At 44.6% G+C, this 21,401-nt stretch overlaps 2 protein-coding genes across 4 annotated transcripts in view; one reads left to right on the top strand and one right to left on the bottom strand.

Moving 5' to 3' along the window:
- Positions 1-21,401, top strand: part of LOC134933696 (aldo-keto reductase family 1 member C1-like) — a 243,009-nt gene that overhangs the window by 61,795 nt on the left and 159,813 nt on the right. The window lies entirely within an intron of this gene.
- Positions 11,873-21,401, bottom strand: part of LOC134933698 (prostaglandin-E(2) 9-reductase-like) — a 58,812-nt gene continuing 49,283 nt past the window's right edge. The window contains exon 9 of one of the 2 annotated variants that reach the window (XM_063929082.1): positions 11,873-12,778. In XM_063929082.1, coding sequence (XP_063785152.1) covers positions 12,712-12,778 — 67 coding nt within the window. In that variant the 3' untranslated portion in view covers positions 11,873-12,711. Of the gene's footprint in view, positions 12,779-12,826; positions 13,656-21,401 lie in introns of those variants that run through there. The other variant, XM_063929083.1, reaches the window with a different exon arrangement.

The raw sequence follows: 21,401 nt of genomic DNA, 5'->3' as shown, positions 1-21,401 counted from the left end.
GCTGTTTTTTTAGTGTTTTTTGAAAAAAACACCCGAATCCAAAACACACCCGAATCCGACAAAAAAAATTCGGTGAGGTTTTGCCAAAACGCGGTCGAACCCAAAACACGGCCGCGGAACCGAACCCAAAACCAAAACACAAAACCCGAAAAATTTCCGGCGCTCATCTCTAGTATATATTGCTGCACCTGTGTATGATGCCCACATGTATATACTGCTGCACCTGTGTATAATGCCCACATGTATATATTGCTGCACCTGTGTATGATGCCCAGATGTATATACTTCTGCACCTGTGTATAATGCCCACATGTATATACTGCTGCACCTGTGTATAATGCCCACATGTATATATTGCTGCACCTGTGTATGATGCCCAGATGTATATACTTCTGCACCTGTGTATAATGCCCACATGTATATACTGCTGCACCTGTGTATAATGCCCACATGTATATACTGCTGCACCTGTGTATAATGCCCACATGTATATATTGCTGCACCTGTGTATGATGCCCAGATGTATATACTTCTGCACCTGTGTATAATGCCCACATGTATATACTGCTGCACCTGTGTATAATGCCCAGATGTATATACTGCTGCACCTGTGTATGATGCCTACATGTATATACTGCTGCACCTGTGTATAATGCCCAGATGTATATACTGCTGCACCTGTGTATAATGCCCACATGTATATACTGCTGCACCTGTGTATAATGCCCACATGTATATACTGCTGCACCTGTGTATAATGCCCAGATGTATATACTGCTGCATCTGTGTATAATGCCCAGATGTATATACTGCTGCACCTGTGTATGATGCCCAGATGTATATACTGCTGCACCTGTGTATGATGCCCACATGTATATACTGCTGCACCTGTGTATAATGCCCAGATGTATATACTGCTGCACCTGTGTATAATGGGCAGATGTATATACTGCTGCACCTGTGTATAATGGCCAGATGTATATAATTCTGCACCTGTGTATAATGCCCAGATGTATATAATGCTGCACCTGTGTATAATGGCCAGATGTCTATAATGCTGCACCTGTGTATAATGCCCAGATGTACGCTTTGGCTCAAAAATTGCATGTAAATCTGGCTCTGGTTCTAGCCAGTGCCTCCTAAGCTATTTAGCTCACTGCACGTCCCTCTTCAGGTCCTACAACAGCAAAAATCTACTTCCGGCCTGAAGTAGGAACATTGTGATACCACAGCTGTCTCATCCTGCCTGGCCAAACTAAAGTATCAGCTGCATTACCGACTTTGAACAGTAGATGGCGGCTCTGATCTCTCCCATTCTCCTTATTGTACCACTACCTCTTCCATTCCACATTCCAACTCGAGGAGAATTCTAAATGCCTAGAGCAGGTGTATAATGTATAATGTGCTACACACACATATCAATTTGCCATTTACATGCCTATGTGTGTATTTTATACATATGCTGTGGACTGTATAGGACACCAGCACAGATTAATAATAGTGTTTTGACTGAATTCAAAATTGGAACACACCCTACCCTTTCTCAGATACTTTTACCGCTGTAATTTGCAGCCGGTTCTCTATATGAGGCAGTCGCCATCATTAATCTATGCTGCTTTCCAACACATAGGGGCAGCGGTGCAAGTATGCGGGTACGCTCGGGTATGGAGTACCCTTAAGAATTTGGCAGCGGGTACGCAGTACCACCTGCCACACACTTTGCCATTACCAGAATTAAAATGTGCCACATAGCAACAAGACCATGGTGCTTTGCAGCATGATGGCTCCTCCCACTTTGTCAGGGTTACTGGGAGTGCGGCAGTGGCTGTATTTTCCTGTTATAATGGAGGCATTACTATATATTTCTATTATACTGGAGGTATCACTATATATTTCTATTATACTGGAGGCATTACTATATATTTTTATTATACTGGAGGCAGTACTATATATTTCTATTATACTGGAGGTATTACTGTATATTTCTATTATACTGGAGGTATCGCTATATATTTCTATTATACTGGAGGTATCACTATATATTTCTATTATTCTGGAGGCAGTACTATATATTTCTATTATACTGGAGGCAGTACTATATATTTCTATTATACTGGAGGTATTACTATATATTTCTATTATACTGGAGGTATCACTATATATTTCTATTATACTGGAGGCAGTACTATATATTTCTATTATACTGGAGGTATCGCTATATATTTCTATTATACTGGAGGTATCACTATATATTTCTATTATACTGGAGGTATCACTATATATTTCTATTATACTGGAGGTATCACTATATATTTCTATTATACTGGAGGCAGTACTATATATTTCTATTATACTGGAGGCAGTACTATATATTTCTATTATACTGGAGGTATTACTATATATTTCTATTATACTGGAGGCAGTACTATATATTTCTATTATACTGGAGGTATTACTATATATTTCTATTATACTGGAGGCATTACTATATATTTCTATTATACTGGAGGTATCACTATATATTTCTATTATACTGGGGGCATTACTATATATTTCTATTATACTGGGGGCATTACTATATATTTCTATTATACTGGAGGCAGTACTATATATTTCTATTATACTGGAGGCATTACTATATATTTCTATTATACTGGAGGTATCACTATATATTTCTATTATACTGGAGGTATCACTATATATTTCTATTATACTGGAGGCATTACTATATATTTCTATTATACTGGAGGCAGTACTATATATTTCTATTATACTGGAGGCATTACTATATATTTCTATTATACTGGAGGCAGTACTATATATTTCTATTATACTGGAGGCATTACTATATATTTCTATTATACTGGAGGTATCACTATATATTTCTATTATACTGGAGGCATTACTATATATTTCTATTATACTGGGGGCATTACTATATATTTCTATTATACTGGAGGCAGTACTATATATTTCTATTATACTGGAGGCATTACTATATATTTCTATTATACTGGAGGTATCACTATATATTTCTATTATACTGGAGGCAGTACTATATATTTCTATTATACTGGAGGCAGTACTATATATTTCTCTGACGTCCTAGTGGATGCTGGGGACTCCGTCAGGACCATGGGGATTAGCGGCTCCGCAGGAGACAGGGCACAAAAATAAAGCTTTAGGATCAGGTGGTGTGCACTGGCTCCTCCCCCTATGACCCTCCTCCAAGCCTCAGTTAGGTTTTTGTGCCCGTCCGAGCAGGGTGCAATCTAGGTGGCTCTCCTAAAGAGCTGCTTAGAAAAAGTTTTTAGGTTTTTTATTTTACAGTGAGTCCTGCTGGCAACAGGCTCACTGCAACGAGGGACTTAGGGGAGAAGAAGTGAACTCACCTGCGTGCAGGATGGATTGGCTTCTTAGGCTACTGGACACCATTAGCTCCAGAGGGATCGAACACAGGCCCTGCCATGGAGTCCGGTCCCGGAGCCGCGCCGCCGATCCCCTTGCAGATGCCGAAAAGTGAAGAGGTCCAGAAACCGGCGGCAGAAGTCTTTTCAGTCTTCATGAGGTAGCGCACAGCACTGCAGCTGTGCGCCATTGTTGTCACACACTTCACACCAGCGGTCACGGAGGGTGCAGGGCGCTGCGGGGGGCGCCCTGGGCAGCAATGAAATACCTATACTGGCTAAAAGATACATCACATATAGCCCCTGGGGCTATATGGATGTATTTAACCCCTGCCAGGTCTCAGAAAAACGGGAGAAGAAGCCAGCCGAAAAGGGGGCGGGGCCTATTCTCCTCAGCACACAGCGCCATTTTCCCTCACAGAAATGCTGGTGGGAAGGCTCCCAGGCTCTCCCCTGCACTGCACTACAGAAACAGGGTTAAAACAGAGAGGGGGGGCACTTATTTGGCGATATGATTATATATATTAAGATGCTATAAGGGAAAAACACTTATATAAAGGTTGTCCCTGTATAATTATAGCGTTTTGGTGTGTGCTGGCAAACTCTCCCTCTGTCTCTCCAAAGGGCTAGTGGGGTCCTGTCCTCTATCAGAGCATTCCCTGTGTGTGTGCTGTGTGTCGGTACGTGTGTGTCGACATGTATGAGGACGATGTTGGTGAGGAGGCGGAGCAATTGCCTGTAATGGTGATGTCACTCTCTAGGGAGTCGACACCGGAATGGATGGCTTATTTAAGGAATTACGTGATAATGTCAACACGCTGCAAGGTCGGTTGACGACATGAGACGGCCGGCAAACCAATTAGTACCTGTCCAGGCGTCTCAAACACCGTCAGGGGCGTTAAAACGTCCTTTTACCTCAGTCGGTCGACACAGACACAGACACGGACACTGACTCCAGTGTCGACGGTGAAGAAACAAACGTATTTTCCTTTAGGGCCACACGTTACTTGTTAAGGGCAATGAAGGAGGTGTTACATATTTCTCATACTACAAGTACCACAGAAAAGGGTATTATGTGGAGTGTGAAAAAACTACCTGTAGTTTTTCCTGAATCAGATAAATTAAATGAAGTTTGTGATGATGCGTGGGTTTCCCCCGATAGAAAATTATTGGCGGTATACCCTTTCCCGCCAGAAGTTAGGGCGCGTTGGGAAAGGGTGGATAAGGCGCTCACACGCTTATCAAAACAAGTGGCGTTACCGTCTCCAGATACGGCCGCCCTCAAGGAGCCAGCTGATAGGAGGCTGGAAAATATCCTAAAAAGTATATACACACATACTGGTGTTATACTGCGACCAGCGATCGCCTCAGCCTGGATGTGCAGCGCTGGGGTGGCTTGGTCGGATTCCCTGACTGAAAATATTGATACCCTTGACAGGGACAGTATTTTATTGACTATAGAGCATTTAAAGGATGCATTTCTATATATGCGAGATGCACAGAGGGATATTTGCACTCTGGCATCAAGAGTAAGTGCGATGTCCATATCTGCCAGAAGTTGTTTATGGACACGACAGTGGTCAGGTGATGCAGATTCCAAACGGCACATGGAAGTATTGCCGTATAAAGGAGAAAAAGACAACGTCTTTTCAGCCTCAGTCCTTTCGTCCCCATAAGGGCAAGCGGGCAAAAGGCCAGTCATATCTGCCATGGGATAGAGGAAAGGGAAGAAGACTGCAGCAGGCAGCCCATTCCCAGGAACAGAAGCCCTCCACCGCTTCTGCCAAGTCCTCAGCATGACGCTGGGGCCGTACAAGCGGACTCAGGTGCGGTGGGGGGTCGTCTCAAGAGTTTCAGCACGCAGTGGGCTCACTCGCAAGTGGACCCCTGGATCCTACAAGTAGTATCCCAGGGGTACAGATTGGAGATTCGAGACGTCTCCCCCTCGCAGGTTCCTGAAGTCTGCTTTACCAACGTCTCCCTCCGACAGGGAGGCAGTAGTGGAAACAATTCACAAGCTGTATTCCCAGCAGGTGATAATCAAAGTACCCCTCCTACAACAAGGAAAGGGGTATTATTCCACACTATATTGTGGTACTGAAGCCAGACGGCTCGGTGAGACCTATTCTAAATCTGAAATATTTGAACACTTACATACAAAGGTTCAAATCAAGATGGAGTCACTCAGAGCAGTGATAGCGAACCAGGAAGAAGGGGACTATATGGTGTCCCGGGACATCAGGGATGCTTACCTCCATGTCCCAATTTGCCCTTCTCACCAAGGGTACCTCTGGTTCGTGGTACAGAACTGTCACTATCAGTTTCAGACGCTGCCGGTTGGATTGTCCACGGCACCCCGGGTCCTTACCAAGGTAATGGCCGAAATGATGATTCTTCTTCAAAGAAAATGGACGATCTCCTGATAAGGGCAAGGTCCAGAGAACAGTTGGAGGTCGGAGTAGCACTATCTCAAGTAGTTCTACGACAGCACGGGTGGATTCTAAATATTCCAAAACCGCAGCTGTTTCCGACGACACGTCTGCTGTTCCTAGGGATGTTTCTGGACACAGTCCAGAAAAAGGTGTTTCTCCCGGAGAAGAAAGCCAGGGAGTTATCCGAGCTAGTCAGGAACCTCCTAAAACCAGGAAAAGTGTCAGTGCATCATTGCACAAGGGTCCTGGGAAAAATGGTGGCTTCTTACGAAGCGATTCCATTCGGCAGATTTCACGCAAGAACTTTTCAGTGGGATCTGCTGGAAAAATGGTCCGGATCGCATCTTCAGATGCATCAGCGGATAACCCTGTCTCCAAGGACAAGGGTGTTTCTTCTGCGGTGGCTGCAGAGTGCTCATCTACTAAAGGGCCGCAGATTCGGCATTCAGGACTGGGTCCTGGTGACCACGGATGCCAGCCTGAGAGGCTGGGGAGCAGTCACACAGGGAAAAAATTTCCAGGGAGTTTGATCAAGTCTGGAGACTTCTCTCCACATAAATATACTGGAGCTAAGGGCAATTTACAATGTTCTAAGCTTAGCAAGACCTCTGCTTCAAGGTCAGCCGGTATTGATCCAGTGGGACAACATCACGGCAGTCGCCCACGTAAACAGACAGGGCGGCACAAGAAGCAGGAGGGCAATGGCAGAAACTGCAAGGATTCTTCGCTGGGCGAAAAATCATGTGATAGCACTGTCAGCAGTGTTCATTCCTGGAGTGGACAACTGGGAAGCAGACTTCCTCAGCAGGCACGACCTCCACCCGGGAGAGTGGAGACTTCATCCAGAAGTCTTCCACATGATTGTGAACCGTTGGGAAAAACCAAAGGTGGATATGATGGCGTCTCGCCTCAACAAAAAACTGGACAGGTATTGCGCCAGGTCAAGAGACCCTCAAGCAATAGCTGTGGACGCTCTGGTAACACTGTGGGTGTTCCAGTCAGTGTATGTGTTTCCTCCTCTGCCTCTCATACCAAAAGTACTGAGAATTATACGGCAAAGGGGAGTAAGAACGATACTCGTGGCTCCGGATTGGCCAAGAAGAACTTGGTACCCGGAACTTCAGGAGATGCTCACGGAAGATCCGTGGCCTCTACCTCTAAGACGGGACCTGCTTCAGCAGGGACCGTGTCTATTCCAAGACTTACCGCGGCTGCGTTTGACGGCATGGCGGTTGAACGCCGAATTCTAAGGGAAAAAGGCATTCCGGAAGAGGTCATTCCTACACTGGTAAAAGCCAGGAAGGAGGTGACTGCACAACATTATCACCGCATTTGGAGAAAATATGTTGCGTGGTGTGAGGCCAGGAAGGCCCCCACGGAGGAATTTCAATTGGGTCGATTCCTACATTTCCTGCAAACAGGATTGTCTATGGGCCTCAAATTGGGGTCCATTAAGGTTCAAATTTCGGCCCTGTCGATTTTCTTCCAGAAAGAATTGGCTTCAGTTCCTGAAGTCCAGACTTTTGTAAAAGGAGTACTACATATACAGCCCCCGGTTGTGCCCCCAGTGGCTCCGTGGGACCTTAATGTAGTTTTGGATTTTCTCAAATCCCATTGGTTTGAGCCACTCAAATCGGTGGATTTGAAATATCTTACATGGAAAGTAACCATGCTACTAGCCCTGGCTTCAGCCAGGAGAGTGTCAGAATTGGCGGCTTTATCGTATAATAGAAGCCCATATCTGATTTTCCATTCGGACAGGGCAGAACTGCGGACGCGTCCTCAGTTTCTGCCTAAGGTGGTGTCAGCGTTTCACCTGAACCAGCCTATTGTGGTGCCTGCGGCTACTAGCGATTTGGAGGATTCCAAGTTGCTGGACGTTGTCAGGGCATTGAAAATATATATTTCAAGGACGGCTGGAGTCAGAAAATCTGACTCGCTGTTTATACTGTATGCACCCAACAAGCTGGGTGCTCCTGCTTCTAAGCAGACGATTGCTCGTTGGATTTGTAGCACAATTCAACTTGCACATTCTGTGGCAGGCCTGCCACAGCCTAAATCTGTCAAGGCCCATTCCACAAGGAAGGTGGGCTCATCCTGGGCGGCTGCCCGAGGGGTCTCGGCATTACAACTCTGCCGAGCAGCTACGTGGTCGGGGGAGAACACGTTTGTAAAATTCTACAAATTTGATACCCTGGCTAAAGAGGACCTGGAGTTCTCTCATTCGGTGCTGCAGAGTCATCCGCACTCTCCCGCCCGTTTGGGAGCTTTGGTATAATCCCCATGGTCCTGACGGAGTCCCCAGCATCCACTAGGACGTCAGAGAAAATAAGATTTTACTTACCGATAAATCTATTTCTCGTAGTCCGTAGTGGATGCTGGGCGCCCATCCCAAGTGCGGATTGTCTGCAATACTTGTACATAGTTATTGTTACAAAAAAATCGGGTTGTTATTGTTGTGAGCCGTCTGTTCAGAGGCTCCTACGTTTGTCATACTGTTAACTGGGTTCAGATCACAAGTTGTACGGTGTGATTGGTGTGGCTGGTATGAGTCTTACCCGGGATTCAAAATCCTTCCTTATTGTGTACGCTCGTCCGGGCACAGTATCCTAACTGAGGCTTGGAGGAGGGTCATAGGGGGAGGAGCCAGTGCACACCACCTGATCCTAAAGCTTTATTTTTGTGCCCTGTCTCCTGCGGAGCCGCTAATCCCCATGGTCCTGACGGAGTCCCCAGCATCCACTACGGACTACGAGAAATAGATTTATCGGTAAGTAAAATCTTATTTTCTATTATACTGGAGGCAGTACTATATATTTCTATTATACTGGAGGTATTACTATATATTTCTATTATACTGGAGGCATTACTATATATTTCTATTATACTGGAGGCATTACTATATATTTCTATTATACTGGAGGCATTACTATATATTTCTATTATACTGGAGGTATCACTATATATTTTTATTATACTGGAGGCATTACTATATATTTCTATTATACTGGAGGTATTACTATATATTTCTATTATACTGGAGGCAGTACTATATATTTCTATTATACTGGAGGCATTACTATATATTTCTATTATACTGGAGGCATTACTATATATTTCTATTATACTGGAGGTATCACTATATATTTTTATTATACTGGAGGCATTACTATATATTTCTATTATACTGGGGGCATTACTATATATTTCTATTATACTGGGGGCATTACTATATATTTCTATTATACTGGGGGCATTACTATATATTTCTATTATACTGGGGGCATTACTATATATTTCTATTATACTGGAGGCATTACTATATATTTCTATTATACTGGAGGCATTACTATATATTTCTATTATACTGAAGGTATCACTATATATTTCTATTATACTGGAGGCATTACTATATATTTCTATTATACTGGAGGCAGTACTATATATTTCTATTATACTGGAGGCATTACTATATATTTCTATTATACTGGAGGCATTACTATATATTTCTATTATACTGGAGGCAGTACTATATATTTCTATTATACTGGGGGCATTACTATATATTTCTATTATACTGGAGGCATTACTATATATTTCTATTATACTGGAGGCATTACTATATATTTCTATTATACTGGAGGCAGTACTATATATTTCTATTATACTGGAGGCAGTACTATATATTTCTATTATACTGGGGGCATTACTATATATTTCTATTATACTGGGGGCATTACTATATATTTCTATTATACTGGAGGCATTACTATATATTTCTATTATACTGGAGGTATTACTACAGGTTGAGTATCCCATATCCAAATATTCCGAAATACGGAATATTCCGAAATACGGACTTTTCTGAGTGAGAGTGAGATAGTGAAACCTTTGTTTTTAGATGGCTCAATGTACACAAATTTTGTTTAATACACAAAGTTATTAAAAATATTGTATTAAATGACCTTCAGGCTGTGTGTATAAGGTGTATATGAAACATAAATGAATTGTGTGAATGTAGACACACTTTGTGAAATACACAAAGTTATAAAAAATATTGGCTAAAATGACCTCCAGGCTGTGTGTATAAGGTGTATATGTAACATAAATGCATTCTGTACTTAGACTTAGGGCCCATCACCATGATATCTCATTATGGTATGCAATTATTCCAAAATACGGAAAAATCCCATATCCAAAATACCTCTGGTCCCAAGCATTTTGGATAAGGGAGACTCAACCTGTATATATTTCTATTATACTGGAGGTATCACTATATATTTCTATTATACTGGAGGCATTACTATATATTTCTATTATACTGGAGGCATCACTATATATTTCTATTATACTGGAGGCATTACTATATATTTCTATTATACTGAAGGTATCACTATATATTTCTATTATACTGGAGGCATTACTATATATTTCTATCATACTGGAGGCAGTACAATATATTTCTATTATACTGGGGGCATTACTATATATTTCTATTATACTGGAGGCATTACTATATATTTCTATTATACTGGAGGTATCACTATATATTTCTATTATACTGGAGGCATTACTATATAGTTCTATTATACTGGAGGCATTACTATATATTTCTATTATACTGGTGGTATCACTATATATTTCTATTATACTGGAGGTATCACTATATATTTCTATTATACTGGAGGTATTACTATATATTTCTATTATACTGGAGGTATCACTATATATTTCTATTATACTGGAGGCATTACTATATATTTCTATTATACTGGAGGCATTACTATATATTTCTATTATACTGGAGGTATCACTATATATTTCTATTATACTGGGGGCATCACTATATATTTCTATTATACTGGGGGCATTACTATATATTTCTATTATACTGGAGGCATTACTATATATTTTTAGCTTTGCCTTCAGATTCCCCCCCAAAAAAGGGGCTGTGTCGTGTGGCCACGCCGCTAGTGTCATGTAGCCACTCACACTAGCAGCATGTGGCCACGCCCCCTCACAAAACATGACCACGCCCATTTTTCGTCACTCAGTACCACTAAGAAAATATTTCTACTTGCACCACTGCATAGGAGGGTATTCTAAGAGCTGCACTAAAACATCGGGCGCGAAAAACTGAAGTTTTTCCTGATTTTTCCCGATGTTTCACTGACTTTTTTTTTTAAAGGCTATCATATTAGGTAGTCTGTAAAAAAAAAATACCCTTTCTCCCGAAAACACACAGGTTCAGTGAAGCCTGTGTGTTCACGTGACAGACAGCCCCGTTTTCGCTTGAAAACGGGTCTGTTTTCCGGGGATTTGGTTTAGCCTGCCTTAGAATAGTCCCTGGGCGAGACCTTTAGCAGCAGTAATTTACTGCTGCTAACAGGATACCGCCCGTTGTCTCACAAATGGGAGTACTAACATTTTACTCAGCTTCTGTCATTTTATAGACTGTGCTAGATAAGTTGTAGCTATGGGGGATATGTACTAAGCAGTGATAAAAGTGGAGAAGTGAGCCTGTGGAGAAGTTGCCCATCCCATCCAATCAGCTGCTCTGTATACGTTTATAGTATGCAAATTGTAACTGTTACGTCAATGCTGATTGGTTGCCATGGGCAACTTCTCCACTGGCTCACTTCTCCACTTTTATCACTGCTTAGTACATGTCCCCCTTATTAGAGCTGGTTTCCAGGCCACTCCTCTTCATTATCTGTCTCAAAGGTTTGATACACCTCCCCTCTAGGGGCTTTGAACACAGTTGCAGCTTTATTTAACATTTTATTTTTGCCTCTTTCAGAATGAAGCAGCACCCGGAATACCCCTTCCATGATGAGTACTGAAGAGCGTGACGGAGATTACGTCGGTAGTTCCTTACACGCCCATTGTGTGTTGTGTCTGTAATGCTTTAGCCCCAGGAGCATGGGAAGCAACGAGGAACAGCGATTACTGTACAGGATAATCCTAGTATCGTAATACACAGACAACTGGAGGGATGGGCTGTGTCTCCTGGAATTGTTTTTGCAATAAATGTAAAGTTGAATGACTGTCGTTTATTTCTTATTTCTAGACGTGTAATGCTAGACAGATGGATTGGGACAGTGCAATTAGCCTGTCTATGTAATAATATGGCCCATGCGTGTTACCTGAGCGGCTCCCCTTCCTGTAAGTGGCGCTGGGCTGTGACATCATAATGTGACTCAAAAAGTGCATCGCACTACAGGAATCGGACTAATTCAGAGATATACGCAAATCCAATGGTTTTCGCACATCTCCAATGTTTGTTGATTTGTGCTGGAACTGTGTCTGCGACGATGGCCGTTCGGGGGTGGGGCCAGCGTTACAGAGAACGGAGGTGTGTCAGCCCTGTGTCTGGCGTGCATACAGTAGGCCAGGGCCTGTGTCCTTACGATGCAGCTTCACTGGCCCCACTAGTGTGAATTACACGGCCATCCTGAGTTACCTGAGGGCCCGACCACTTCAGTCACATCGTTCAAACATTTGCAGCCAGCAGGTGGCGCCTTCTTGGAGCATGAATCCATGACCTTATCTGTAAAGACTGATAATCATGATTTCGCAAAACAGAATTAGCACAGTGATTCTAAATGAGCTTTAGTGTATCCAGAAAGAGCTACTGTACCTTCAGTCCACAGAGTACAGCAATACAGCGGCCAGGTGCTAGTTTAATGGGAGCTAGAATCTGATTGGCTGCCGTGGGAAACTGCTCTTACGTCTTCCCCCATGTGCCTTGATGTGTGGTTTGCCACTTAGTAAATTGTGACGATAGGCGTTGGTTGGAAGTGACAGAAAAGTAACGAGAATGGGGACAGCAATGAAGTAAAGATGCAGGATGAAGTACCCCGCGATGTATGTCACTGTGCGCTTCCTCCTGCAGTCAGTGTACGGCTCCCGGGGACAGTGCAAAGTACCGGTATATGCCTGTCCATGGTGAGAGGAACATGCATTACTCATACAATAAATACGTCATTTTTTTAATTTTTAGATTTTTATTTGCAACGGCCACAAGTGATATAGTTATATATAGTACAAAACAGTGTATGAGAAAAGAACAGCCAGTATTACATAATATGACGTTTAATCACATTATAATATAGCCTAGAAACATGACAGCTAAGTGTTTATAGGGTCTGGATGTAGGAGAGCACATGGTTGTGTTAGGGGTGTCTATACATATGTAATATTGTGAGCATGAAATATGGAATTAAGGGAACTGTACTCAATAGGGGACAGCCCTTGGAGACCTGCCCGGCCTTTCCCAAATATCTAGGGGCATGGGTCTTCAACCTGCAGCCCTCCAGCTGCTGTGGAAGTACACATCCCAGCATGCCCTGCCACAGTTTTGCTATTAAGGTATGCAGAAACTGAGGCAGGGCATGCTGGGATGTGTAGTTCCACAGCAGCGGGAGGGCCGCAGGTTGAAGGCCTATGATCTAGGGCAGGGATGGAGAACCTTTGGCCCTCCAGCTGTGGTTGAACTACACATACCAGCATGCCTTGCTACAGTTTTGCTATTTAGCCATGCTAAAACTGTTGCAGGGCATGCTGGGATGTGTAGTTTAACAACAGCTGTAGGGCGGAAGGTTCTCCATCCCTGATCTAGGGAGTTTATACTGAACAAATCATTCTGGGTTATCATGGAGGAACAGTAATAGGTGATTTGTTCCACAGGTGCGACACCCTGCGTGCTGCGTTATTCGGAAATCTAAGCAAACTGGCGAAGCTGCTGATACAGGACTGGTGTTATGGGGTCTCTCAGTATTCATCGTGGAAAGGGTACTCGGGATGGCTAATCCACCTGAAAGAGAGCAGAAATGTCTTGTATTCATTTTCCTAGCAGCCTTATAGTGGTCAGGTTGGCTGCTTCTGACCAGCATATACCAAACATATGTATAAGGACTGTCTAACAGCTGTCCTTTGGGGTGTGGAGACCTCTGAGTCTATGACCCGGGTGTCCGTCCGCACACACGCGCCACCGGGGGAGCTGGGAGGCATCTGATTGGATCCCTCTGAGAGGGCAATGCGAAAAGAAGCCCATAGATTTCTACTGGGTGATGCCATATAAAATAAGATTTTACTCACCGGTAAATCTATTTCTCGTAGTCCATAGTGGATGCTGGGAACTCCGAAAGGACCATGGGGAATAGCGGCTCCGCAGGAGACTGGGCACAACTAAAGAAAGCTTTTAGGTCACCTGGTGTGCACTGGCTCCTCCCACTATGACCCTCCTCCAAGCCTCAGTTAGGACACTGTGCCCGGACGAGCTGACATAATAAGGAAGGATTTTGAATCTTACCAGCCACACCAATCACACCGTATAACTCGTGATACTATACCCAGTTTAACAGTATGAAAAAACAACTGAGCCTCTCAACAGATGGCTCAACAATAACCCTTTAGTTAACAATAACTATGTACAAGTATTGCAGACAATCCGCACTTGGGACGGGCGCCCAGCATCCACTACGGACTACGAGAAATAGATTTACCGGTGAGTAAAATCTTATTTTCTCTGACGTCCTAGTGGATGCTGGGAACTCCGAAAGGACCATGGGGATTATACCAAAGCTCCCAAATGGGCGGGAGAGTGCGGATGACTCTGCAGCACCGAATGAGAGAACTCAAGGTCCTCCTCAGCCAGGGTATCAAATTTGTAGAATTTTGCAAACGTGTTTGCTAGAGATGAGCGCCTGAAATTTTTCGGGTTTTGTGTTTTGGTTTTGGGTTCGGTTCCGCGGCCGTGTTTTGGGTTCGAACGCGTTTTGGCAAAACCTCACCGAATTTTTTTTGTCGGATTCGGGTGTGTTTTGGATTCGGGTGTTTTTTTCAAAAAACACTAAAAAACAGCTTAAATCATAGAATTTGGGGGTCATTTTGATCCCAAAGTATTATTAACCTCAAAAACCATAATTTACACTCATTTTCAGTCTATTCTGAATACCTCACACCTCACAATATTATTTTTAGTCCTAAAATTTGCACCGAGGTCGCTGTGTGAGTAAGATAAGCGACCCTAGTGGCCGACACAAACACCGGGCCCATCTAGGAGTGGCACTGCAGTGTCACGCAGGATGTCCCTTCCAAAAAACCCTCCCCAAACAGCACATGACGCAAAGAAAAAAAGAGGCGCAATGAGGTAGCTGTGTGAGTAAGATTAGCGACCCTAGTGGCCGACACAAACACCGGGCCCATCTAGGAGTGGCACTGCAGTGTCACGCAGGATGGCCCTTCCAAAAAACCCTCCCCAAACAGCACATGACGCAAAGAAAAAAAGAGGCGCAATGAGGTAGCTGTGTGAGTAAGATTAGCGACCCTAGTGGCCGACACAAACACCGGGCCCATCTAGGAGTGGCACTGCAGTGTCACGCAGGATGTCCCTTCCAAAAAACCCTCCCCAAACAGCACATGACGCAAAGAAAAAAAGAGGCGCAATGAGGTAGCTGACTGTGTGAGTAAGATTAGCGACCCTAGTGGCCGACACAAACACCGGGCCCATCTAGGAGTGGCACTGCAGTGTCACGCAGGATGTCCCTTCCAAAAAACCCTCCCCAATCAGCACATGATGCAAAGAAAAAGAAAAGAAAAAAGAGGTGCAAGATGGAATTGTCCTTGGGCCCTCCCACCCACCCTTATGTTGTATAAACAAAACAGGACATGCACACTTTAACCAACCCATCATTTCAGTGACAGGGTCTGCCACACGACTGTGACTGATATGACGGGTTGGTTTGGCCCCCCCCCAAAAAAGAAGCAATTAATCTCTCCTTGCACAAACTGGCTCTACAGAGGCAAGATGTCCACCTCATCTTCACCCTCCGATATATCACCGTGTACATCCCCCTCCTCACAGATTATCAATTCGTCCCCACTGGAATCCACCATCTCAGCTCCCTGTGTACTTTGTGGAGGCAATTGCTGCTGGTCAATGTCTCCGCGGAGGAATTGATTATAATTCATTTTAATGAACATCATCTTCTCCACATTTTCTGGATGTAACCTCGTACGCCGATTGCTGACAAGGTGAGCGGCGGCACTAAACACTCTTTCGGAGTACACACTTGTGGGAGGGCAACTTAGGTAGAATAAAGCCAGTTTGTGCAAGGGCCTCCAAATTGCCTCTTTTTCCTGCCAGTATAAGTACGGACTGTGTGACGTGCCTACTTGGATGCGGTCACTCATATAATCCTCCACCATTCTATCAATGTTGAGAGAATCATATGCAGTGACAGTAGACGACATGTCCGTAATCGTTGTCAGGTCCTTCAGTCCGGACCAGATGTCAGCATCAGCAGTCGCTCCAGACTGCCCTGCATCACCGCCAGCGGGTGGGCTCGGAATTCTGAGCCTTTTCCTCGCACCCCCAGTTGCGGGAGAATGTGAAGGAGGAGATGTTGACAGGTCGCGTTCCGCTTGACTTGACAATTTTGTCACCAGCAGGTCTTTGCACCCCAGCAGACTTGTGTCTGCCGGAAAGAGAGATCCAAGGTAGGCTTTAAATCTAGGATCGAACACGGTGGCCAAAATGTAGTGCTCTGATTTCAACAGATTGACCACCCGTGAATCCTTGTTAAGCGAATTAAGGGCTGCATCCACAAGTCCCACATGCCTAGCGGAATCGCTCCCTTTTAGCTCCTTCTTCAATGCCTCCAGCTTCTTCTGCAAAAGCCTGATGAGGGGAATGACCTGACTCAGGCTGGCAGTGTCTGAACTGACTTCACGTGTGGCAAGTTCAAAGGGCATCAGAACCTTGCACAACGTTGAAATCATTCTCCACTGCACTTGAGACAGGTGCATTCCACCTCCTATATCGTGCTCAATTGTATAGGCTTGAATGGCCTTTTGCTGCTCCTCCAACCTCTGAAGCATATAGAGGGTTGAATTCCACCTCGTTACCACTTCTTGCTTCAGATGATGGCAGGGCAGGTTCAGTAGTTTTTGGTGGTGCTCCAGTCTTCTGTACGTGGTGCCTGTACGCCGAAAGTGTCCCGCAATTTTTCTGGCCACCGACAGCATCTCTTGCACGCCCCTGTCGTTTTTTTTAAAAATTCTGCACCACCAAATTCAAGGTATGTGCAAAACATGGGACGTGCTGGAATTTGCCCATATTTAATGCACACACAATATTGCTGGCGTTGTCCGATGCCACAAATCCACAGGAGAGTCCAATTGGGGTAAGCCATTCTGCGATGATCTTCCTCAGTTGCCGTAAGAGGTTTTCAGCTGTGTGCGTATTCTGGAAAGCGGTGATACAAAGCGTAGCCTGCCTAGGAAAGAGTTGGCGTTTGCGAGATGCTGCTACTGGTGCCGCCGCTGCTGTTCTTGCGGCGGGAGTCCATACATCTACCCAGTGGGCTGTCACAGTCATATAGTCCTGACCCTGCCCTGCTCCACTTGTCCACATGTCCGTGGTTAAGTGGACATTGGGTACAACTGCATTTTTTAGGACACTGGTGAGTCTTTTTCTGACGTCCGTGTACATTCTCGGTATCGCCTGCCTAGAGAAGTGGAACCTAGATGGTATTTGGTAACGGGGGCACACTGCCTCAATAAATTGTCTAGTTCCCTGTGAACTAACGGCGGATACCGGACGCACGTCTAACACCAACATAGTTGTCAAGGCCTCAGTTATCCGCTTTGCAGTAGGATGACTGCTGTGATATTTCATCTTCCTCGCAAAGGACTGTTGAACAGTCAATTGCTTACTGGAAGTAGTACAAGTGGGCTTACGACTTCCCCTCTGGGATGACCATCGACTCCCAGCGGCAACAACAGCAGCGCCAGCAGCAGTAGGCGTTACACGCAAGGATGCATCGGAGGAATCCCAGGCAGGAGAGGACTCGTCAGAATTGCCAGTGACATGGCCTGCAGGACTATTGGCATTCCTGGGGAAGGAGGAAATTGACACTGAGGGAGTTGGTGGGGTGGTTTGCGTGAGCTTGGTTACAAGAGGAAGGGATTTACTGGTCAGTGGACTGCTTCCGCTGTCACCCAAAGTTTTTGAACTTGTCACTGACTTATTATGAATGCGCTGCAGGTGACGTATAAGGGAGGATGTTCCGAGGTGGTTAACGTCCTTACCCCTACTTATTACAGCTTGACAAAGGGAACACACGGCTTGACACCTGTTGTCCGCATTTCTGGTGAAATACCTCCACACCGAAGAGCTGATTTTTTTGGTATTTTCACCTGGCATGTCAACGGCCATATTCCTCCCACGGACAACAGGTGTCTCCCCGGGTGCCTGACTTAAACAAACCACCTCACCATCAGAATCCTCCTGGTCAATTTCCTCCCCAGCGCCAGCAACACCCATATCCTCCTCATCCTGGTGTACTTCAACACTGACATCTTCAATCTGACTATCAGGAACTGGACTGCGGGTGCTCCTTCCAGCACTTGCAGGGGGCGTGCAAATGGTGGAAGGCGCATGCTCTTCACGTCCAGTGTTGGGAAGGTCAGGCATCGCAACCGACACAATTGGACTCTCCTTGTGGATTTGGGATTTCGAAGAATGCACAGTTCTTTGCTGTGCTGCTTTTGCCAGCTTGAGTCTTTTCATTTTTCTAGCGAGAGGCTGAGTGCTTCCATCCTCATGTGAAGCTGAACCACTAGCCATGAACATAGGCCAGGGCCTCAGCCGTTCCTTGCCACTCCGTGTGGTAAATGGCATATTGGCAAGTTTACGCTTCTCCTCCGACAATTTTATTTTAGGTTTTGGAGTCCTTTTTTTTCTGATATTTGGTGTTTTGGATTTGACATGCTCTGTACTATGACATTGGGCATCGGCCTTGGCAGACGACGTTGCTGGCATTTCATCGTCTCGGCCATGACTAGTGGCAGCAGCTTCAGCACGAGGTGGAAGTGGATCTTGATCTTTCCCTAATTTTGGAACCTCAACATTTTTGTTCTCCATATTTTAATAGGCACAACTAAAAGGCACCTCAGGTAAACAATGGAGATGGATACTAGTATACAATTATGGACTGCCTGCCGACTGCAGACACAGAGGTAGCCACAGCCGTGAACTACCGTACTGTACTGTGTCTGCAGCTAATATAGACTGGTTGATAAAGAGAAGATGTCTATGTAACTATGTATGTATAAAGAAGACTGAAAAAAATCCACGGTTAGGTGGTATACAATTATGGACGGACTGCCTGCCGAGTGCAGACACAGAGGTAGCCACAGCCGTGAACTACCGTACTGTACTGTGTCTGCAGCTAATATAGACTGGTTGATAAAGAGAAGATGTCTATGTAACTATGTATGTATAAAGAAGAATGAAAAAAAACCACGGTTAGGTGGTATACAATTATGGACGGACTGCCTGCCGAGTGCAGACACAGAGGTAGCCACAGCCGTGAACTACCGTACTGTACTGTGTCTGCAGCTAATATAGACTGGTTGATAAAGAGAAGATGTCTATGTAACTATGTATGTATAAAGAAGAATGAAAAAAATCCACGGTTAGGTGGTATTACAATTATGGACGGACTGCCTGCCGAGTGCAGAGACACAGAGGTAGCCACAGCCGTGAACTACCGTACTGTGTCTGCTGCGACTGGATGATAAATGATATAAAAAATATATATATATCACTACTGCAGCCGGACAGGTATATATTATATATTATATAATGACGGACCAGCTGGACACTGTCTGTCAGCAGAATGAGTTTTATTTTTATAGAATAAAAAAAAAAAAACCACACAAGTGAAGTCACACGACGAGTGTTTAACTTTTTCAGGCAATCACAATATAAGTATACTACTAACTATACTGGTGGTCAGTGTGGTCAGGTCACTGGTCAGTCACACTGGCAGTGGCACTCCTGCAGCAAAAGTGTGCACTGTTTAATTTTAATATAATATGTACTCCTGGCTCCTGCTATAACCTATAACTGGCACTGCAGTAGTGCTCCCCAGTCTCCCCCACAATTATAAGCTGTGTGAGCTGAGCAGTCAGACAGATATATATAATATTATATAGATAATAGATGATGCAGCACACTGGCCTGAGCCTGAGCAGTGCACACAGATATGGTATGTGACTGACTGAGTCACTGTGTGTATCGCTTTTTTCAGGCAGAGAACGGATATATTAAATAAACTGCACTGTGTGTCTGGTGGTCACTCACTATATAATATATTATGTACTCCTGGCTCCTGCTATAACCTATAACTGGCACTGCAGTAGTGCTCCCCAGTCTCCCCCACAATTATAAGCTATGTGAGCTGAGCAGTCAGACAGATATATATAATATTATATATAGATAATAGATGATGCAGCACACTGGCCTGAGCCTGAGCAGTGCACACAGATATGGTATGTGACTGACTGAGTCACTGTGTGTATCGCTTTTTTCAGGCAGAGAACGGATATATTAAATAAACTGCACTGTGTGTCTGGTGGTCACTCACTATATAATATATTATGTACTCCTGGCTCCTGCTATAACCTATAACTGGCACTGCAGTAGTGCTCCCCAGTCTCCCCCACAATTATAAGCTGTGTGAGCTGAGCAGTCAGACAGATATATATAATATTATATATAGATAATAGATGATGCAGCACACTGGCCTGAGCCTGAGCAGTGCACACAGATATGGTATGTGACTGACTGAGTCACTGTGTGTATCGCTTTTTTCAGGCAGAGAACGGATATATTAAATAAACTGCACTGTGTGTCTGGTGGTCACTCACTATATAATATATTATGTACTCCTGGCTCCTGCTATAACCTATAACTGGCACTGCAGTAGTGCTCCCCAGTCTCCCCCACAATTATAAGCTGTGTGAGCTGAGCAGTCAGACAGATATATATAATATTATATATAGATAATAGATGATGCAGCACACTGGCCTGAGCCTGAGCAGTGCACACAGATATGGTATGTGACTGAGTCACTGTGTGCTGTGTATCGCTTTTTTCAGGCAGAGAACGGATTATAAATATAAAGTAAACTGCACTGTCCTCACTAGTAAACTCTCTCCACTCAGTCTCTACACTTCTACAGTAACAGTACTCCTCCTAGTCAGCTCCAGTAAATCTCTCTCAGTCTCTTATAATCTAAATGGAGAGGACGCCAGCCACGTCCTCTCCCTATCAATCTCAATGCACGTGTGAAAATGGCGGCGACGCGCGGCTCCTTATATAGAATCCGAGTCTCGCGATAGAATCCGAGCCTCGCGAGAATCCGACAGCGTCATGATGACGTTCGGGCGCGCTCGGGTTAACCGAGCAAGGCGGGAAGATCCGAGTCGCTCGGACCCGTGAAAAAAAACATGAAGTTCTGGCGGGTTCGGATTCAGAGAAACCGAACCCGCTCATCTCTAGTGTTTGCCCCTGACCAAGTTGCAGCTCGGCAAAGTTGTAAAGCCGAGACCCCTCGGGCAGCCGCCCAAGATGAGCCCACCTTCCTTGTGGAATGGGCTTTTACTGATTTAGGATGCGGCAGTGCAGCCGCAGAATGCGCCAGCTGAATTGTGCTACAAATCCAGCAAGCAATAGTCTGCTTAGAAGCAGGAGCACCCAGCTTGTTGG

Source organism: Pseudophryne corroboree, chromosome 6, assembly GCF_028390025.1.
Source record: "Pseudophryne corroboree isolate aPseCor3 chromosome 6, aPseCor3.hap2, whole genome shotgun sequence".
Taxonomy (NCBI): Eukaryota; Metazoa; Chordata; class Amphibia; order Anura; family Myobatrachidae; genus Pseudophryne; species Pseudophryne corroboree.
This window is presented reverse-complemented; position numbering and strand designations above follow the sequence as displayed.